This window comes from Pezoporus occidentalis, unplaced genomic scaffold (assembly GCF_034315485.1).
Source record: "Pezoporus occidentalis ecotype Australia unplaced genomic scaffold, CSIRO_AGI_Poc_V1 ctg92, whole genome shotgun sequence".
NCBI lineage: Eukaryota > Metazoa > Chordata > Aves > Psittaciformes > Psittacidae > Pezoporus > Pezoporus occidentalis.
In genome coordinates, this window is record NW_026916284.1 from 53,377 (window position 1) to 70,155 (window position 16,779).

At 61.5% G+C, this 16,779-nt stretch overlaps 1 protein-coding gene across 2 annotated transcripts; it reads right to left on the reverse strand.

The window, feature by feature from the left end:
- Window positions 1-834: 834 nt before the first annotated feature.
- PACSIN1 (protein kinase C and casein kinase substrate in neurons 1) lies at window positions 835-16,625 on the reverse strand. 2 transcript variants are annotated; one of them, XM_062605623.1, is made up of 10 exons: window positions 16,468-16,625; window positions 5,619-5,751; window positions 5,118-5,274; window positions 4,755-4,990; window positions 4,465-4,620; window positions 3,988-4,163; window positions 3,557-3,677; window positions 3,352-3,476; window positions 2,944-3,137; window positions 835-2,608 (listed from the first exon to the last, which is right to left on the reverse strand). In XM_062605623.1, the coding sequence occupies exons 2-10, from the start codon at window positions 5,679-5,681 to the stop codon at window positions 2,499-2,501; spliced, it is 1,338 nt and encodes a 445-aa protein (XP_062461607.1). In that variant the 5' UTR covers window positions 5,682-5,751; window positions 16,468-16,625; the 3' UTR covers window positions 835-2,498. The 2 variants fall into 2 exon arrangements, with proteins under 2 accessions (XP_062461607.1, XP_062461606.1); XM_062605622.1 differs by lacking the exon at window positions 16,468-16,625 and adding an exon at window positions 11,482-11,619.
- Between the last annotated feature and the right edge of the window lie 154 nt (window positions 16,626-16,779).

Below are 16,779 nucleotides of genomic sequence, written 5' to 3' on the forward strand. Positions count from 1 at the left end.
GCAGGGGAAGGAGGAAAACTGCCTTGGCCTCTGGAAAAATGGGGGGGGAGATAAGGGAAAGGGGGAAGATGTGTCTTGTGATTTCCTGTGTGCGACCGATGCTCCTGCAGCGGTGTGGGAAGCACCGGGAGGATGCACTGGTGGTGCTGGTGCCCCAAACCTCGGGTTTCTGACACAGGTCCCCTGGCTGCTTGTCACTGTGAGGAAGGTGAGCAGGAAGGGGGAGAGCTGGGGCCAGATGGGGAGGGTGAGCACGGGGATGTGGGGACCTGATGCAGCAGAGCCTCTGCAGCAGGACTGGGTTTCTCACCAGACCAAGGGGAAATGAATCCCTTTTCTCTGCCCCCTCTCCATCAACAGCCCAGCGAGCACCCCCATAATCCCGGTCTCACCACCCTGTCCCCCTTGTCCATAGCCCTGTCCTGGTCATTATTCCCAAGGTTTCAGGACTCATAAGGAGCCCAAGAGGCTCTGTCACCTCTGCCAGCACCAACTCGCTGTGTCAGGGCTCCCCCGTCTCCCGCTGCCTGGGTTCTGCTGGGCTGGGGGCTGGTGCTGGGACCAACCCCCGAAACTGCTTTATCCCAAGTTACCCCATGGCTTTCATAACGTTTTACCCCATGCAGTCCCCAAAGGCAGTGGCTGCTCCTCTCTTTCTCAGCCCCCCAGCATTACATCCGAGCCCCCTTCCCACTGCACCCCAAACCCTCAGTGTGGGGGTGTCCCTGCAACTGTGGTTCCCCGAGGTATGGAGGGGGGGGTCCATAACCCCGACAGCCTCCTCCATGGGGGCAAGACTGGCGCAGGGAGGCACGCGAGGACCCGGACCCGAAGGATGCTGACAGAGCTCAGTTATTTTCGCTTGCTGCTTTTCGTTGTTGTATCCACGGTACTACAATCACGAGAGATATATATATTATATATATACTTCTTAAATTACACCATCACTGTACAAAAAACCGGGGTGCATTGCTGAGACAGGAGGTTGGTTGGGTTTTGTCTGACTGTTTTGCGTGGTTTCTGCTTTCTTGCATACCTGGCAGGGGCGAGGGGCAGCGCAGCTCTCGCCTGCCGTGCCCAGCACATGGAGCATCTCCTGCCTCCTGAGAACACTTGATCCCTGGGGCCAAGAAATTCACCAAGCAACAGAGAGGGCAGGAGAGGAGCGGGAGGAGTGAGCGGGGAGATGAGGGTGCTGATGCTGGATGGAAGAGGGGAAACAAAGAGATGATTGGTAGGGAATTGCTCGGGATAGCAAACATGCCTGGGGCAGAGGGGTTGGGGGGACCGTGCTGGGTGGCAGCACCCCTGGGTGCTGAGGGGCTCCTATCCATGCCACGGCCGGTTGCAGAACCCAAGTGCCAGAGGGTGAGAGCCCTCTGGGGAGAAGCAAAGGGCAAAGCTTGCATCCGTTCCCCTTTTGGCATGTCTTGTTTCCAACCATCTTCACCAGGCAGCTGCTCTGCTGCCCAGACTGGGGTCTGCTGCCTGCACCAAGCCTCCTCATCCTCTGGGTGCTGCAGCTCCTGCTGGCACTGTGCAAGGCTGGACGTTGCTTATCCTTCATCCCTGCTCTGCTCCTGCCTCTCTCCAGGAAGGGGGTGGATGGGGACTGTCCCCAGCAGCATCCAAGCCGGTCGCCGCTAGCCCGGGCTGGGTGCGAAGGTGCTTCCAGCAGCATTGATCTGCAGTGGGTCCTCCTCCAGGTGGGTCCTTCTCGGAACAGAGGTGGATTTTAGGGCCATCCCACCCGGAGCTGGATAACTGCCCTCATGAAGGGCGATGCTGCTCCCTGCAGCACACACGGGGCATCGGCTCAGCAGCCCAGCCCTGAGGAGGAAGAGGAAGCTGAGGAGATGCCACCAAGCTCCACGGCAGGGCTGGTCCCACCTCACCTGGGCACCCAGATCTGCCACCAGCCCTGCCCACGAGCAAGGCCCTGCCTGTGGATGGGGCCGGGTGGCTGCGGGGCCGGAGGGGGTGTTCATTCCCTTCCTTTGGGAAGCGAGGATGAAGCAGGGAGAAGAACATGGAGGCATGGAGTCAGACTCCAATCCACCTCGGGCTTTTGGGATGAATTTGATTAGTCCCAGGAGCTTCAGCGCTGTGCATTTCGGAACAGTTCCAGCCAATCAGAAGGCGGCTCATGATTTCAGTATCTTTAAAAGCCAACCGGTCAGGAGCTCTCACTGGTTGGGATTTAAGATCTTGAGGTATCGGCTTTTTTGTTCAGAGAAAAGATCAACTAACGCAGACGAACAGACGACGTCATCTTTCGCTTCACGTTATCTTAAGAAGAAGAAGAAGAAGAAAGCGGCTATGCAAAATACTCTTCGGAGACAACTCTTAAAAAAATAAAAGCTTGGTCGGAAAATATGTCTGAATCTCTAACTGTGAGGAGTGAAGGACCAGACAGCACCACGGCTGGTTGGTGGAGCGATGGAGGCAATGGAGGGTGGATTGAGCTGCTGACGGCGACGAGGAGCACACCACAAGACTTAGATTGCCTCCACGTAGTTGGCGGGGTAGAGACCTAGCTGCCCGTTGTCCAAGCGCCCTTTGCACCATCCTTGCTCGTCTTCTTCACCAAGTTTGGTTAATTCATCACCTGGGGGGAAGGTGGAAGGGGAGAGGTTTGTTGGGAACTTCTTCTACCACCCTTATTTCTCCGCTGGATGGAGCTGCTTGGAGGGGGGTTAGGACTGATCTTGAGCACGCTGATTTGTAGGGTAGAAAGGCAAGGGGTGACCCATGAGACCTCATGGGCCTCGTCCCACCACCTCTTCAGTCCCACCTGGGTTTGGGCTCAGCTTGTGCCTTCCCCTTGCTGCCAGTTCAGCTTCCTGAAGGGCTGGGATAACTCGGAAGTTATTTGAGGGATTTCCCACCGAAACATGGGGCACCTGCAGCTCCAGCAAACCCGGCACTGACAATGGACTCTACCTGCTTTGAAGCTGAGCTCATCCTGCTCCTGCCCGTCGTAGTCGTACAGAGCCCGCACCCGCACGCCCTTCCCCACCGACTCCTCGTCGAAGGGGTTGGTGCCACCATTGGCCTCGCTGGTGTTGAAGGAGTTGCTGCCCTCATCATCGGACCACTCAGCGCTGTAGGTCTGCCCGCGGTCGTGGCTGCTCACGCTGCAGCAAAGAGGAAGAGGGGCTGTAGGAGTGGGCAAGGGATGGAGGACTGGGGCAGGCACCGGGTGCCGCTGGGAGGATGCTGCAGTTTCCCTGAGGCTGCAGGGGAGCAGTGGCTGCAGCACGACCCCAGCCCATGAGGACCAGGATAATCCTGCGTCCCCATAGCACTCGCAGTGTTCCCATAGCATCTTCCCACCCTGCCAGCCCTCACCTCCCGCGCTCGCCCGCCGGCGCCCCGCTCTCGCCCGTGCTGCCAGTATTGGTCAGGGTCACCCCCTCGCCTTTCTTCTGCTTCTCCTTCCGCGTTATCGTGTGCGTCAGGTCCGGGTTCCACTCCTGCAGGCACAGAGCAAGCAGCCCCTGAGCGCCCGGCTGCCCTGTGGGGCTGCCAGCACAGCCGTGGTGCTCAGCCTCACCTCAAACTGCGGCCAGTTCATGGGCATCCCGGGGCCGCTGGTGCTGCGGAACCACCGGAGGTCCTCCTGTGCATCCGAGAGGCGGATGGTTTGCTCCAGCTCCCGGTAGACATTGGCATAGCTGCAGGGAGAGGTGGGGGTCAGGGTGCTGCAGGGAGGGTGGACCCCACTGGGGATGGGGTTAGATGGGAACATGCCCAGGTGGGGTCACGCACTACAAGGCACAGGCGTCCTGCCGCTCCAGTGCATCTTAGTGACCATGGCCGTGCCCATGCCTGGTTCTGGCCAACACCATGGTCACCAGGATGTACTGGAGTGGCAATGGGCTGTCTGGAAGCACTCGCTCCCTCCAGGGCTTTATTTGCTTTCCAGGCACCATAAGGAGACTTTGCATGGGCACTTTCTGCCCAGCCGGCACAGGAGGCACCTACCTGCTGCTCTCGGCCAGGTTCAGGTGCCTCTTGATGTCCAGGAGCACTTCCTTGAGGAAGTTGAGCCTCTTCTCCTCAAACTGCTGGCACTGCTCGAAGACTTGCTCCATGCTCTCGATGTACTGCGGGGTGCACTTGTTCAGCTCGTCCAGCACCTTCTCGTACTTCTCCTGAGTCTGCAAAGGCACCTTGGTTATACCCCGAGCACCTCAGAGCCCCTTTGTGGGTGCTGAGAGGGCCTGGTTTGGGGGCTGCCATGCTGGGGAGCCCAGGCTGAGAGAAGATTCTCTGTAGGTGAAATCAAGTGTGTTACCGGAGAGATTTTGCCCCCATAAAAGGGGTGAATCTCTCCCCTGAGCACTGTCTGCAAGTCATCACACTTCTATAGGAGCATATGGATGGCAAAATGGGAATGAATGGGAGGAAAAGGGCCACGGTGGTCATTCCCACTGCTTTTCCCTACCCAATGCCTCGTACCTTTTGCACATCCTGCTTGCACTTCTCTACTTTGTCCTGGAGCTTCTTCTGCTGCTCGGGGGTGTTGGACTGGTCGGCCTTGCTGTTGGCTTCCCGGGTCATGGCCAGCTTCTCCTCCTTGCATGCTAGGTGGTAGGCTTTCTTGGCTGTCTCCAGCTGGGGAGAGAAGACACATCAGAGGAGCAGTCACGGCTCCCTGCCCATCCCTCTGCTTGCAGGGAGCTGCCACTCAGACCTGGAGCCGGGAGATGCCAGGGGTGCCCCAGGACATGCAGCGCTTCTCCTCTCACCTCCTTGAGCTTCTTGGCCCAGGGCTTCTGGGCTTTCCTGAAGCCATCCTCAGCCTCCTTGGCCTCCTTGAAGCCTCCCATGATCTGCTTGTGGTAGGCATCCTTCTGCCAGTTCTTGACCTTCTCGAAGTCATCATTCAGCAGGCTGTTCTTCACGTCCTGGTGCAGCTCACTCACCTTGTCCGCCTCCGTCATGATGGCACCCCACGCCTTCTCCAGGCTGCCGTACTGGGGACCTGGGGGGAGGCAGAGGGCACAGCTGAGCATCGCCGCACCGCCCTTACCCCTCCACCTCCACCAAGTGCTGGTGCACGGGTACCCACGGGACCCGGCTGTGCTGGGGGAGCCGTTTCTCGATGGCACCTTTCTCAATGAGCTGCCTCCACCGCTTGGACCAGTCGGTGAGCTGCTGCGCGTAGGACTTCTCGATCTTGGCCCGCTCGTGCACGCAGTTCATGAGGTCGTTGCAGAGACGATGCCCGTCATCGATCCGCTTCACTGTGCGCTTGTAATTCCCCACCTAGGATGGGGATGCAGGCAGACAGGCATGGGAGCTGCATCCAGAGAGCCCTAAACCTCAGCTGGCCTTTGGTGGGGATGGGGGTGGCACCAGGCTCTTTGGGGCTACAGGGATGGAGCTTTTGCTTTGGGGCTGCTCAAACCCAGCTCTGTTTGGTCCCTTCCATTGCTCTTCACCCCTTGGGGAGTGCCAAGGGTGAGAGCTCCAGCAGAGCTGGCTTGGATGCCCAAGCCACCATGGCAGGGATGCTTGCAGGCAGCACTGTCCCCTGCCACATGGGGCCACCCTGGGTGCAGTGACAGCAGTGGGGGGCCCCACGGGAGCAGAGCATGGCTGGGACTCACCTCCCAGAAGCTGTCGGTCGTTTCCTCCGCGGCCGCTGCCGACTCATCATAGGAGCCCGACATGGCTCCTGGTGCTGCCTGCGGCGTCCGTGCGGGCACTGGGTGGCTCTTGAGCAGGCACCAGCCTCATGCACTGCGGGAGAAGAGGGGGTCATGGTGGAGGTTGAGCGGGGGACCCCCATTGCTCCTGCCCTCAGCACCATGGGTCAAGCATCCGTCTGCAGGGGACGGGCATGGGGATGGTGCCCATTCCAGCCCCTGCACTGCAGGCTCCTCCAGCGCCTGGACCCACTTGGTGCCATCCAAACCTGCCCCAGAGCCATGGTGCTGGGAGGGGACATGGTGGGGATGGTGGCAGGAGCTCACCAGCCGGGGTCACCAATGAGGGGCCATGGTGGGGATTGTACCACACAAGGAATGCTCGTCTGGATATTCCACCCTAATCCATCCTGATCTTCAGGAAAACGGCATCCCTGGAGCGTCACGTGGCCCCGCTGCACAGCTTAACCCTTTGCTGCTTTGCCGAAAGCTGTGCCTGACGATGGCAGCTTGTGAGGATGGAGAGGGGGCTGCAGTGGCCATAAGCATCGTTGGCATCCCCATCCTGCCTGGGATTCCGACAGCGCTCCCACAGGAAAGCACTGGCCCTGTCCTGAATAGCATCTGCCACTGGCATGAGGACAAAGTAGCCATGAATTGACCCCGTTTCCTCCTGCTTTGTCCCCAAAAGGGCTGTGGGAGTGGGAGATGTGGTCATGGCCTCCATGTACCATCCCTTCCCCTGGGGAGGTGGAGCAGGCGGTGGGAGACCTGGCCATCTCTCCTACCCTGCCCCTGGGCAATGAGGTGGGAGGCCAGGACTGGGGGGAACAGGGTCCCAGTGACCCAATGCCCACCCGTGGGGAGCAGATGGTCCAAGCTCTCCAGCTGTGCACACAGCTGGCTCCAAGGAGCCCACGGTCCAGGGCAGGAAGTGGCTCCAAGAGGATGGAGGGCCGAAACAGTTACTGGAGCGCGGCACAGGGCTTGCTGTGCTGGAACTAACAGGGCCTGGCAGGGATTTAGTGATATAACCAAGGAGGCACCAAGCCCGCCCTCCCCAGCCAGTTAAAAATAAACGCGTGGCTGTCCCTCACTCAGCTGCTGCGATGCTGACGGAGGGGGGACCACAGCGATGCCAGTCTGGCACCCGCCATCCTCCATGGACACCCGTGGGCTGCCCCAGTGCTGCCCCAGTGCACCTGAGCGGTGGCAAAGCACCCGTGGGCTGCCCCTTCTGCAAGCCCTGAGCATGGTGCTGCACTTGGTACCGGGGGCTTGGTTTGTGTCTCTGGTCTGTGGCTCTTCGTTTTGCTGCAGAGGCTGCATCGGCGAGGCAAGGGCATCCTTGGGGCGACAGCCCCAGGGCTGCTCAGGGCTGGGACAGGGACCCTGGGGAGGGAGCACGTCCATAGCTGGGTGTAGTGCCATGGGATCCATGGGCACGGGAGCCAGCCCCAGCCTCTCCCTGCTCCTTCTCCTCGGTGCCACCCGGTCAGAGCCACAGCCTGGGGGTTATTTTTGGCTCTGCATCACCTCCCATCTAACACCGCTGCCTTGTCGCTGCTCTGCTGCCACGCAAACCCCCACATGCGTCTGCCCCCGGCCCCGGGCTGCCCCACGGCACACACCAGCCCCATGCCCGCTGCTGCAGCCCATCGCATTGCATCAGGGCTGCTGCTGTGATGCCCGGTGCCGGCAGCCAAGCCGAGCTGCCAGCCCCAGCCACACACTGCTGCTCGGGTACCCTCAGCCAAGAGGGCTCTGCTGTGCACCCCCCCAGCCCCATGTTTGCACGAGGCTGCTGGAGAGGAGCCACAGAGCATTTGGCATCGAGGGATGGTGAAGTTTGCCCCAGCTCCTGCGTGCCCTTGGGTTGCTCCGGCAGCAGCCGCCCCCCTGCATCTCTGTCCCCATCAGCCCGCTCGGTGCTGAGCACCGGCGCAGCTCATCTCACACAGCTCCTGCTGGCGTTGCAGGGGGGTCTGTGCCCTCCATGGGGACCAGGGACGGTGCTGACCCTGTGCAGGCAGGAGGTGCTGCAATGCAGAGAGCTGGCGCTGCCGACACTGCAGGCACACGGCAGTGCCCTGTCCCCGTACAGCCCAGCTTTGCTGTCCCTGCCCCCGGCAACGGGGCTGCAGAGCTTTGGGCAAAGCACTGCTTGGGAAGGGTGAAAGGGCCAAGCTGGATCCCTTGGGGTGGGGGGGGCAGCAGGACCCCTGCCTCTCCCTGCTCTCTCTGCCTTTGCCTTTGCTGTAGCACCACCATTACATGTGCAACCCCCAGTGCCATGGCCTTGGGGTGTGCTGTCAGACTGGGGTGCCCCATCCTGGGCTCTGGGGTCCTCAAGTGAGGTGCCAGGCACCAGCCCCAGCTGCAGGGATGCTGCAGCCAGGAGGCAGCTTGCTCTGCCTCCAGGTTTTCTCATTGCCCTGGCCCCAGCATCCCCGCTGCAGCCAAAAAGCAAGGGACGGGTATGTGATACAGGGAACAGGCAGCTGCCTGAATGTGTTCCCATCCTGCCTGCCTGCACATTGACTGAAAACGGTGGGGACCCAGAGCTGCAGAGCCTCCTGGTACAGTTTCTCCTGCTGCAAAGAGCCCTTTGCCAAAGCAGGATGGTGGTGGATGTGCTGCAAGGAGCACCCTGTGCTCCCATCCCTGTCCCCATCCTGTCCCAAGGCAGGAGGTTCTCATTTGCAGTGAATGGGAGAGGGCTGGGTGCTGTGGGAGGGGAGTCAGGGGGGAAATCACTGGTGAAAGCACCCAGGAGAGAGGGATGCCACGCTGAGCTGCGCTCCCTCTGTGGGAATCACAGCAAGCAGGAGCTCCCTGACACCAAACCCAGCACAAACCAGTGCAACGCATGATGCTCCTCTGGTGCAGAGCCCTTCAGGAGCTGCAACCCAACCAAGGGCCCTGGCTGGAGCACATGAGCCGGGGATGGGAAGGTAATTTGCTATGTGCTGTTGCCTTGTAGTTACCTGAGCCCTCCCAGTACAAAAGGCAAAGCTCAGCAATTGGAAAGGACCCAATGGTCTGAGCTGGTTTTCTTGCAATTAAACACTGGGACTGACCTGGCCTGTCAAATCAAACCATCCATTGGGCTGCAATGTGAAATAGTTGCTGCATTTTGGCTCCTTTTGTAAGCATAAGGCTACATAAGGTAAGTGCAGGGGTTATGGGGAAGGGAGCCAGGCGGGGATTCCATGGGGAAGGTCATTTGCTCTCCCTTATCTTGGCACAGAGCTGGTCTAGTGTCTCTCAGGGAGTGCAGCACCAAATGCCACTGCAACACATCAGTGCTACGGCCACATTATGGCCAGCATGGGAAAGACAAACGGACTAGAAACAGCCAAGGAAGCCCAGGGCAGCCTGGCAGCAGCATCTCCCATTGCATCGCAGCAGCTCTGGGGCTGCCTTGCTGCTGCATCGGCTGCTGGTGGTACCCGACCTCAGTGCTGCATCCACTGCAGGCACCGGTGCCTACGTGCTGCTCCCTCTGTGCCCGAATACGGGTGGGTGAGATGCCCCGGCACGATGGCAGGGCCTCAGGTAAAGCTGGTGGCACCGAAGTGCTCTGCAAGAGGCTTTGCAGCAGCAGGAGCTGCTCAGACCAGACCTGGCCGGGTGCTGAGGGTTTCCCACCAGCACAGGGCTGGTGCATGAATCCATGGGGCTGGGGCAAGGGAAAGCAACCCATAGGGATGGCAGGGGTGGATGCAGAGGGGTTGGCTCTGGCATGGCTGTGTTGTCCCCTGCTCCAGAGCCGATATGGACCCTGCAAGGAAACGGTTAAGCGGGCGCTGCTGATTCACTCTGGCACTGGGCATGGAGGCAGGAGCGTGAGGAGGCAGGAGCTGGGGACCAGGGCTCTGGTTGAACAGCCTGGAGGGTCGTGAGCAGAAGAACACCCGTCCTGCCCCCTCATTATCCAACTGAGCCCAAGGCCAGGCGGGAGGTGAGCCTGAGCCCTTCCCAAGCTGCCAGCTCCATGCGAGCAGGCTGCAATCAGGGCCTCATCCTGCAGCCCCTGGCAAAACCCCTCCAGCTGCAACACAAACGGGGTTGGAGCCACGGGCAAACAGCCAAATCCGGCAGCCAGAGCCACGGCCAGATGGGAGAGGATGGGAGGCACCCACACGATGGGTGCTTTTCCGTGGGATTTAGGCCAGGGCAGTGCCGTGGGGCTGGCCTGGACCCGGTGCACTGGGTTGCCGGAGCAGTGCACGAGGTGGCTGTGAGGGCAGCAGGTCCCTGGGGGTAGCACGTAGGGAATGGTGGGAAACATCTGGGAACCACTTTTCCAACGAATCCCGTGCTGGATGTGCCAGTGGGCAGCTGCCTTGCTCCCACTGGGGCTGCCTGCATGGACTGAGGGGAGCTGAGGATTGGGAAGGGGATTTGCCAGCTCAGGGATTGCAGGATCCCCAAAACCAGAGTGTTTGCAGAGGTGGGTCAGTGATCCAGGGACACTATGGGGACCCACACGTCCTGCATGCAGACGGGAGGACACCACCTCTCTGTCCGGGGTAGGGGCCACGCTGCCGGGTTGCAGTAGGTGGGGAGATGCGTTTCCTCCAAGAAAACAGCTTTACATCCCATGTGTGCTCTGCAGAAACCTCCCCTTTCCTCCTGCACGCCCCACAGCTCCCCTGCTCAGAGCACAGGGCACCCATCCGAGTCTTCCCAAGGATTTTATAAGCCTTGTGAAAAGATTTCTGGAGATATGCATGGCATTTGCAGGTAATGCCAGTGCTTCTCTCCAGGGAAGCTGCAGCCCAGCTCAGGTACAGCTGAGGATGTGCCAGGAATGTGGACAGGCACCATAGCAAGGTGCGGAAGCAGGATTGTCAACCCCATGCATAAGCTCAGGCCTGGGGAAGGGAGATGGGGCTTGTAGGGTTTCCACTTGCCGTCCAACTCTGCAGTGTTCCTCAGCCTGCCACCTTAGCTTGCCGCTGTAAACAAGGATGCTCAGGCTCTCGAGCAGGGATTTTTGTGGTCCCAAGGGGCAGGGTTTAGGCAGAAATCCAAACATGAGGTTTGCAATTAAACCAAGAGGCAGCAAACGATGGTGGTGGAGTGCACGGAGGTGCTGTCCCCTGGCTTCCGCAGCAGGGAGGGGGGGACCCAGAGTGTCACACACTGGCACGGGATGGGCTGTCCCATCCCCTGTACCTTGGCAGCTCAGACCCAGGGTTGGCAGTGACAGGAGGTGAATGGGGCTGCCAGGAGCAGGGCGATGTGGAGGGACAGTGGGATTACAGCTGCCTGTAGTGGTAGGAGGAGGAGACACGGAGCCGGAGGGGGGCTTAAAGAAGCGATGGGAAAGCAGGGGGGAGGATAGTGGGGCTGGAAGGGGGAGAGGAATAAGGAAGCTGAGGTGACAAGAGGGCCATCAGTGGTGGGATGAGGGACTCATTTGGGCAGGGGACACAAGGACACGGAAAGCACAAGTGTCTCCCCCCCCCTTATTGGCAGCTGGGGAAACTGAGGCACAAACCCAGGAGCTCAGCAGCGTTGCAGAGGGGGTGTCCCCTACCCCGGCACCCCACCAGGCACACAGGAGGGGTGAAGGTCATGTCCCCCCCCGGCCTCCCTGCCTCGCAGAAGGGCTCGGGGGACACCGTGTCCTGCCGGGGGGCTGCAGGGGGGTACCAAACCCACACAGCGTTCCCCGGCCCTTGCGCAGCATCCCCCTCGCCCTCCCCACGTCCCCGCAAGGGACCCGGGTGCGCCGCAGCCCCATCCCCACAGCGGACCCCATGGCACCAGCGGCCCCTTCCCCCGGCAAAGCCCCGCGGGGGCCGGTTCTTACCTGGGCCGGGGCCCGGGGCTGCGCCGGGCTCGGCGGGACGGGCCGGTCGCGCCGCTCCGCTCTGCTCCGCACCAGCCGCGGGGGCGCGCACGGCCGCGGGCACGCGCCCTGCCTGCAGCCGCCCGTTGCCATGGCAACCGGGATGGAGCCGCTGCCCGCAAAGGCTGCAAGAGCCGTCGGGGGAGGCGGAGGGGGGGGGGGTTGCTGCGCGCAGACCATGGCCGGCACCCTTGGAAGGGGGGTTGGGGTGCAGAGACCCTCAGCGCCCACCCATGGGGTGCTGCGGGAGCATCGCTGTCGCTGCGGGCTCCGTTAGGGCCACGAGCAGGGTCCTTCCCCCCTCAGGCTGCACTGCCGAGAGGCTCCTTGGGGGGCTGTGAGAGGATGCCCCGGGGTACCCTCGTCTTCGGCCGCTGTCCCTCCCGCACAGGGCAGAGCAATGCGCTCCCTCCTCTGCTCCCCTGGGCGCTCTGCCGCCTCCATGGCCCCGGGAAGGGGATGCAGGGAGGGATTTGGGGCTGAGACGCAGTTTCTGCAGGAATAAACACCCCAAAAACGCCTCCAGAGGAGCAGACGGTGCTGCCTCCGTGCCAAATGTGCCAGCGGGGAAAGGCTGGCAGGAAAAGCAGAGGCTGTCCTTCCCACTCAGCAGGGCTAGGGAATGGGGTGATGGGGTGACAGGGGCTGCACCCCCCCTAAGGCTTCTTTGAGACCATGGAGCCAGGCAGCTCCTTCCCCACTGCCATCTGCCTGCTCCTGAGCACAGAGGTTCGCGCCTGGGTTCAGTGGGGCTTGGCACAGGATGCACATCCCCGAGTGGAGCAGAAGGCTGGAGCCGTCCTGCCCCACGGCTGGGGATGCTGCGGAGCCAGGGGGATGCAGATGGGGGGTGCAGACAGGCTCTGCCCCTCTCAACTGCCCCTGTGCACCGGGTCTGCGCTTGCCCCAGCTCGCGGGTGATGTCAGGGAAATTAAGAGCCAGCAGGAGGGGAAAGCTTCCAGCCGAGTAACCGAAGCCACAATAATGAGGCTGCCGGGGGCCGCTGCCGCCAGGATCGGGTTGCCCAGAGAATGTGACCCGGTCCCAGGAGGCTCCGACGCCGGCTCAGCTTTCCCCTGACAAGCGCCTTCCACAGCTTAATGAAGCTCGATGGGGCCCCATCCTGCTCCTTCCAGCTTCGTGCCATCCAAGGGTGTTTTCCCACCTCACGGCTGGACTTCCTGCCCCCAAAGCGTTGCATTCCCAGCTGCAGCATGTGGGACCCCAGCAATGTGATGCTCCCCGATCCCAACATGTGAGCAGGCATGGGTTGCGGTTCCTGCTGGTGCCAGGGCATCTTAGCCCGTTGGCATTTCAGAGCAAGGAACTGGAGGGTGCTGATTAACTGGGCATCATCCTGCATGCAAGGAGCTGGCAGTTCTCAGCACAGGGTTGCTGCAGTGCAAAGGAGCAAATGTTGTTAGGATTTGCTCTGCAAGAGGGTGATAGGGGGGACTCAATGACTTGGGAGGGCTTTCCAGTGCTGACAGCCCCACTGCCACCAGTTTGTGGCAGATGTGGCCCATGCAGGTAGGACTGATCCAAGCCTCCTTCCCCGGCAGCTCAGTGGAACCTGCCTCCACAGCATGAGGCTCTTGCAATGGCATCTGGGTCCTTCACCACAAACTTTCCCCTGGCTCTTGCTATCCCATTGCTTACTACTCCTCACGACAAGTCATTTTCCCCCTGTAAAAGAAGTTTCCTTGTGGGAAGCAGCAGCCAGCGTTGGCAGGAAATAAGCCCTGATTTATCGTGCCACTCGCCACTCTGAAATTACGGCTCTGTGAGCACCATGGCAAGCTGAGAGCAGCAAATCAGCCCACACCGTGCTCTTGCAGCTGCCAGCAGCCTGCCTGCGCAGCAAGCTGGTGCGGGCAGGGGAGGAGAGAAATGCCACCAGCTATCAGCCGTCCTGCCCATCACCCGGCCACAAATGCCAGCTTTTACATGAATAAGGGGGGGATTTTCCACAGTGGCTTCATCCCAGCAAGGAAAGGAAAATGCATTCCCTAAACCATAGCAGAGCCCCCTGTTCTGGTGCTTTCTGCTGAGCCAGCTGGGGCTGGGAGCAATGGGAGAGCCCCCAGTCCATGGGAAGGCTGCTTGGGGTTGGGAGCAAAGAGGCCCAGCATCCTGCTTATCCTGAGCCCATCCATGGCTTCTCCCTGCCCCTTCCCACTCAATACCAGGGGCAAACAGGAGCATTAGGGCATCTGGCTGCCCTCAGGGCTTATGGGGCCAGACGGGGGCCAGGGCCCCTGTGCTTGCCCCATGCCCAGGATGTGCCCCCACCGCGGATGTGCTGCCGGTCCCCGGAGCCTTCTGGGGCTTGCTGAGAGAACGCAAGTGAAGCTATTCTGCATCTCTAATTAGCAGCGAGGATAATTGGCCGCTCTGCAGCCATCACACAGAAAGGCAGCCATTGTGGAGGGCTCCAACGCGGGGCAGGTGCTGCCAGACACCCAACTCCCACCAAAACAATCCCCTTCTTGTGTGCTCATGACTGGCCCTGGGGGCATCCCCCCGGAGCCCTTCCGGGGAAGGGGCTGGGGATGGGATATAAAGGCTCTATTTTTCCTGGGATGCTGCATGGTGCTGCGACCTCGCTGCCTCCTTCCCCCCCCCATGCTTTGCCATGCCGACGGCAGCTCGGCTCCTGCGGGAAGCTGCCAGTTGAATGCGCCCTCTCCCTGCCCAAGACTCATCTGCAGAAGCCCGGGAGGGTCCCTTGTTTGCCTTCAAGGTGTTGCACAAGCACCAGCTGGTCTGGCCACCCTGCGGGGACAAAGTCTGTCCCTGGGCAGAGCTGCTCGATGAGGCCTCCTCCTCCTGCTGCCTGTGCCAGCAGAGCCCGGCTCCATCCCAGCTCCATCCCGGCCCTGGCACGGCCAGGGGGATCACCAAGGTTGAGGACACAGGATTTCTGGGAAGCAGGATCCCACACAGAGCCAAACCCAGGCTTTGGCTCGCTGCAGGACATGGACCTGCTGTGGATGGATGCACATTGCCGGTGCTCATGTTCCCTTCCTTTCCCTGCCCTTTACAGTTAAACCCAGCGCCCATCCTGCGGCAGCCCCTTTGGTGGCCACACACACAGGGAGAGGTGGAGAGGAGGGGGCAGGTCATGGATCAGTGCAAACCCCAGGGCAGGGTCAGCACCATCAGCAGCGGCTGAGACAGTGGCAAAGGGAACACAAACCCCAGGAGGTGGGGAGGACCCCCAGGGGTTTGGGGTCAGGCACGATGGGAGCCGCAGCTGGGCACTGAGTCCCCCTTGGTGCCAGCGATGCGGTCTCCTGGCTGTGCTGTGGCAACGGCCTTGCTCCCAATGCATGCCTTAGGGATGGGTTTGCCTGGGGAAGGCGGCGCGGGGCTGACGGAAGCGGGAGCAGCCCGAGAGGCTGCCGGGGAAGCTCTAATCCGTTTAGCAAAGCGCTTGCTTTGCCATTCCCGAGGCATGTGCCAGAGGAGGTGCAGGCAGAGGCAGGCGGTGCGGCAGGACAGGCGGACAAGGGCAGCAATCCCGCTCCCTGGGATGAGCCGGGAGATGCCTTCCTCCCAAGGCTTGCTGCAGGATCCCAGGGGCTGCTCTGCAGGAGGCTCCAGCCCTGCTCTCCCAGAGAGGGTGATATAAAATGGGGGCAAAGCCCCAGGATGGCCCCGGCAGCTCCAGTGCCTTGGACGTGCTGCATCCCTCCTGCCCCAGGGCTGCACGGGCAGCCCAAACCATGCAGGTACCACCCCGGGGAGGGAGTAATGAGCCTCTTCCAGCCCCATGCACCCCGCAGGGACCCCACTGCTCGCTGCAGCGATCCCAAAATCACAGCCATAATGCCCCGTGTGCCTCCACAGCAAACACCCTGGGGCAAACGGGGGCTGGGGGGATGAGCACCGGCCCCTGGGCAGGCAGAGCCCCCCGGCAGCACCCAGGCTCAGCCTAAGCCGCCTTGCAGAGCCTCAGCTCCTGCCAGGTGCCGTGCCTTGCGGCTGAGGGGATTAGGGGAGCTCTGGGGGGTGCCCTGCTGTCAGCTTGGCCCCACAGCATCCGGGAGCCGCTGGTGCAGCTGAACCCCTTCGGCTGCGGGGCTTGGAGCAGGAGCCAGGGCTTCGCACAGGGTAAGACGACGTCAAACGCGTCCCAGGGAGGTGAGGGGGGGATGCCAGCCCCCAGACCTGCCCGCAGGCTGTCCCCGCTGGGGTCCCAGCCCTTTATGCATCCACGGGGAGCAGAAGGGACCCCACACCCAGGGCTGAGAGCACCTGATCCACCAGTGGTGCCAGCCCCAGCCTGGCAGGGTGAGCACAGCCCTGGGGCATCCCTGGCCCCACAGTCAGTGTGTGGGGCCAGAGCTGCAGCCCGGACCCCTTCCCCGGGAGCCCTGGATGCCATGGGTGGGCTATGGGGTGATGGGCACAGCGTGCAGAACAGGGCTATGAGTGTACCAAACTGTAGGTGCTCTGGCAGGCACAGCAGCCGGGCAGGACCTGTGAGACCCACAACTGCCTTCCCACCCGACAGAGACACCACCAAGCCGGGAGGAACAGGCAAACCCGAAACCGGGGTGGGGTGCGGGGGCACACACTGGAGGCAGACAGCGATCCCCACTCAACAGAACCCAGCAGGAGCTGGGAAGTGCCTAAACGAGTCAGGGAGCTGCCCTGCTAAAGTGGGGTTCATTTCCCAACCAACAAGCGACCATCGGCACAGGTTGGAGCCCATTTCAACCCCCCCCCACCACCACCACCAACAACCAGGAAAAGACTCAGGGTGACTGCACGGTCACAGCGCACCGAGCCCCGGCATCCCATCGCCATCGGGGGGACATTGCCACCTCCATCACCGTGTGTGCTGCAGCAAGCCCCGGCCAACCCACCGATGCCAACCTCCCTCCTGACCCCAAACCTGCCGGGAGCCGCATCGGGGACGGGGGGGGGACGGGGGGTACCTTTGGACGTGGGGAACGCGGCAGAGCGGGGCTGGCTGCGTCTCGCCGGGGCTGGCTCTGCACATCGGCAGGAAGGTCACGGCAGATGGGGAGGAGGGGGGTAAAGATCAGCATGGAGATTAGGGAAGCATTTTTAGCCAACCAATCGCCGCCCCCGTGTAACGACTCCTTGGCCGCACAAGGTGAAAACGCGACCGTGGAGATGGAGATGGGGATGGACGGGAATAAGCCCGGAGCCCCGAGGCTGGCGGCGGTGGTGGCTGGGGGTCCCCAGCCTCCCCGTGCTCCTCTGTGTGTGTTCATCAATCCCCT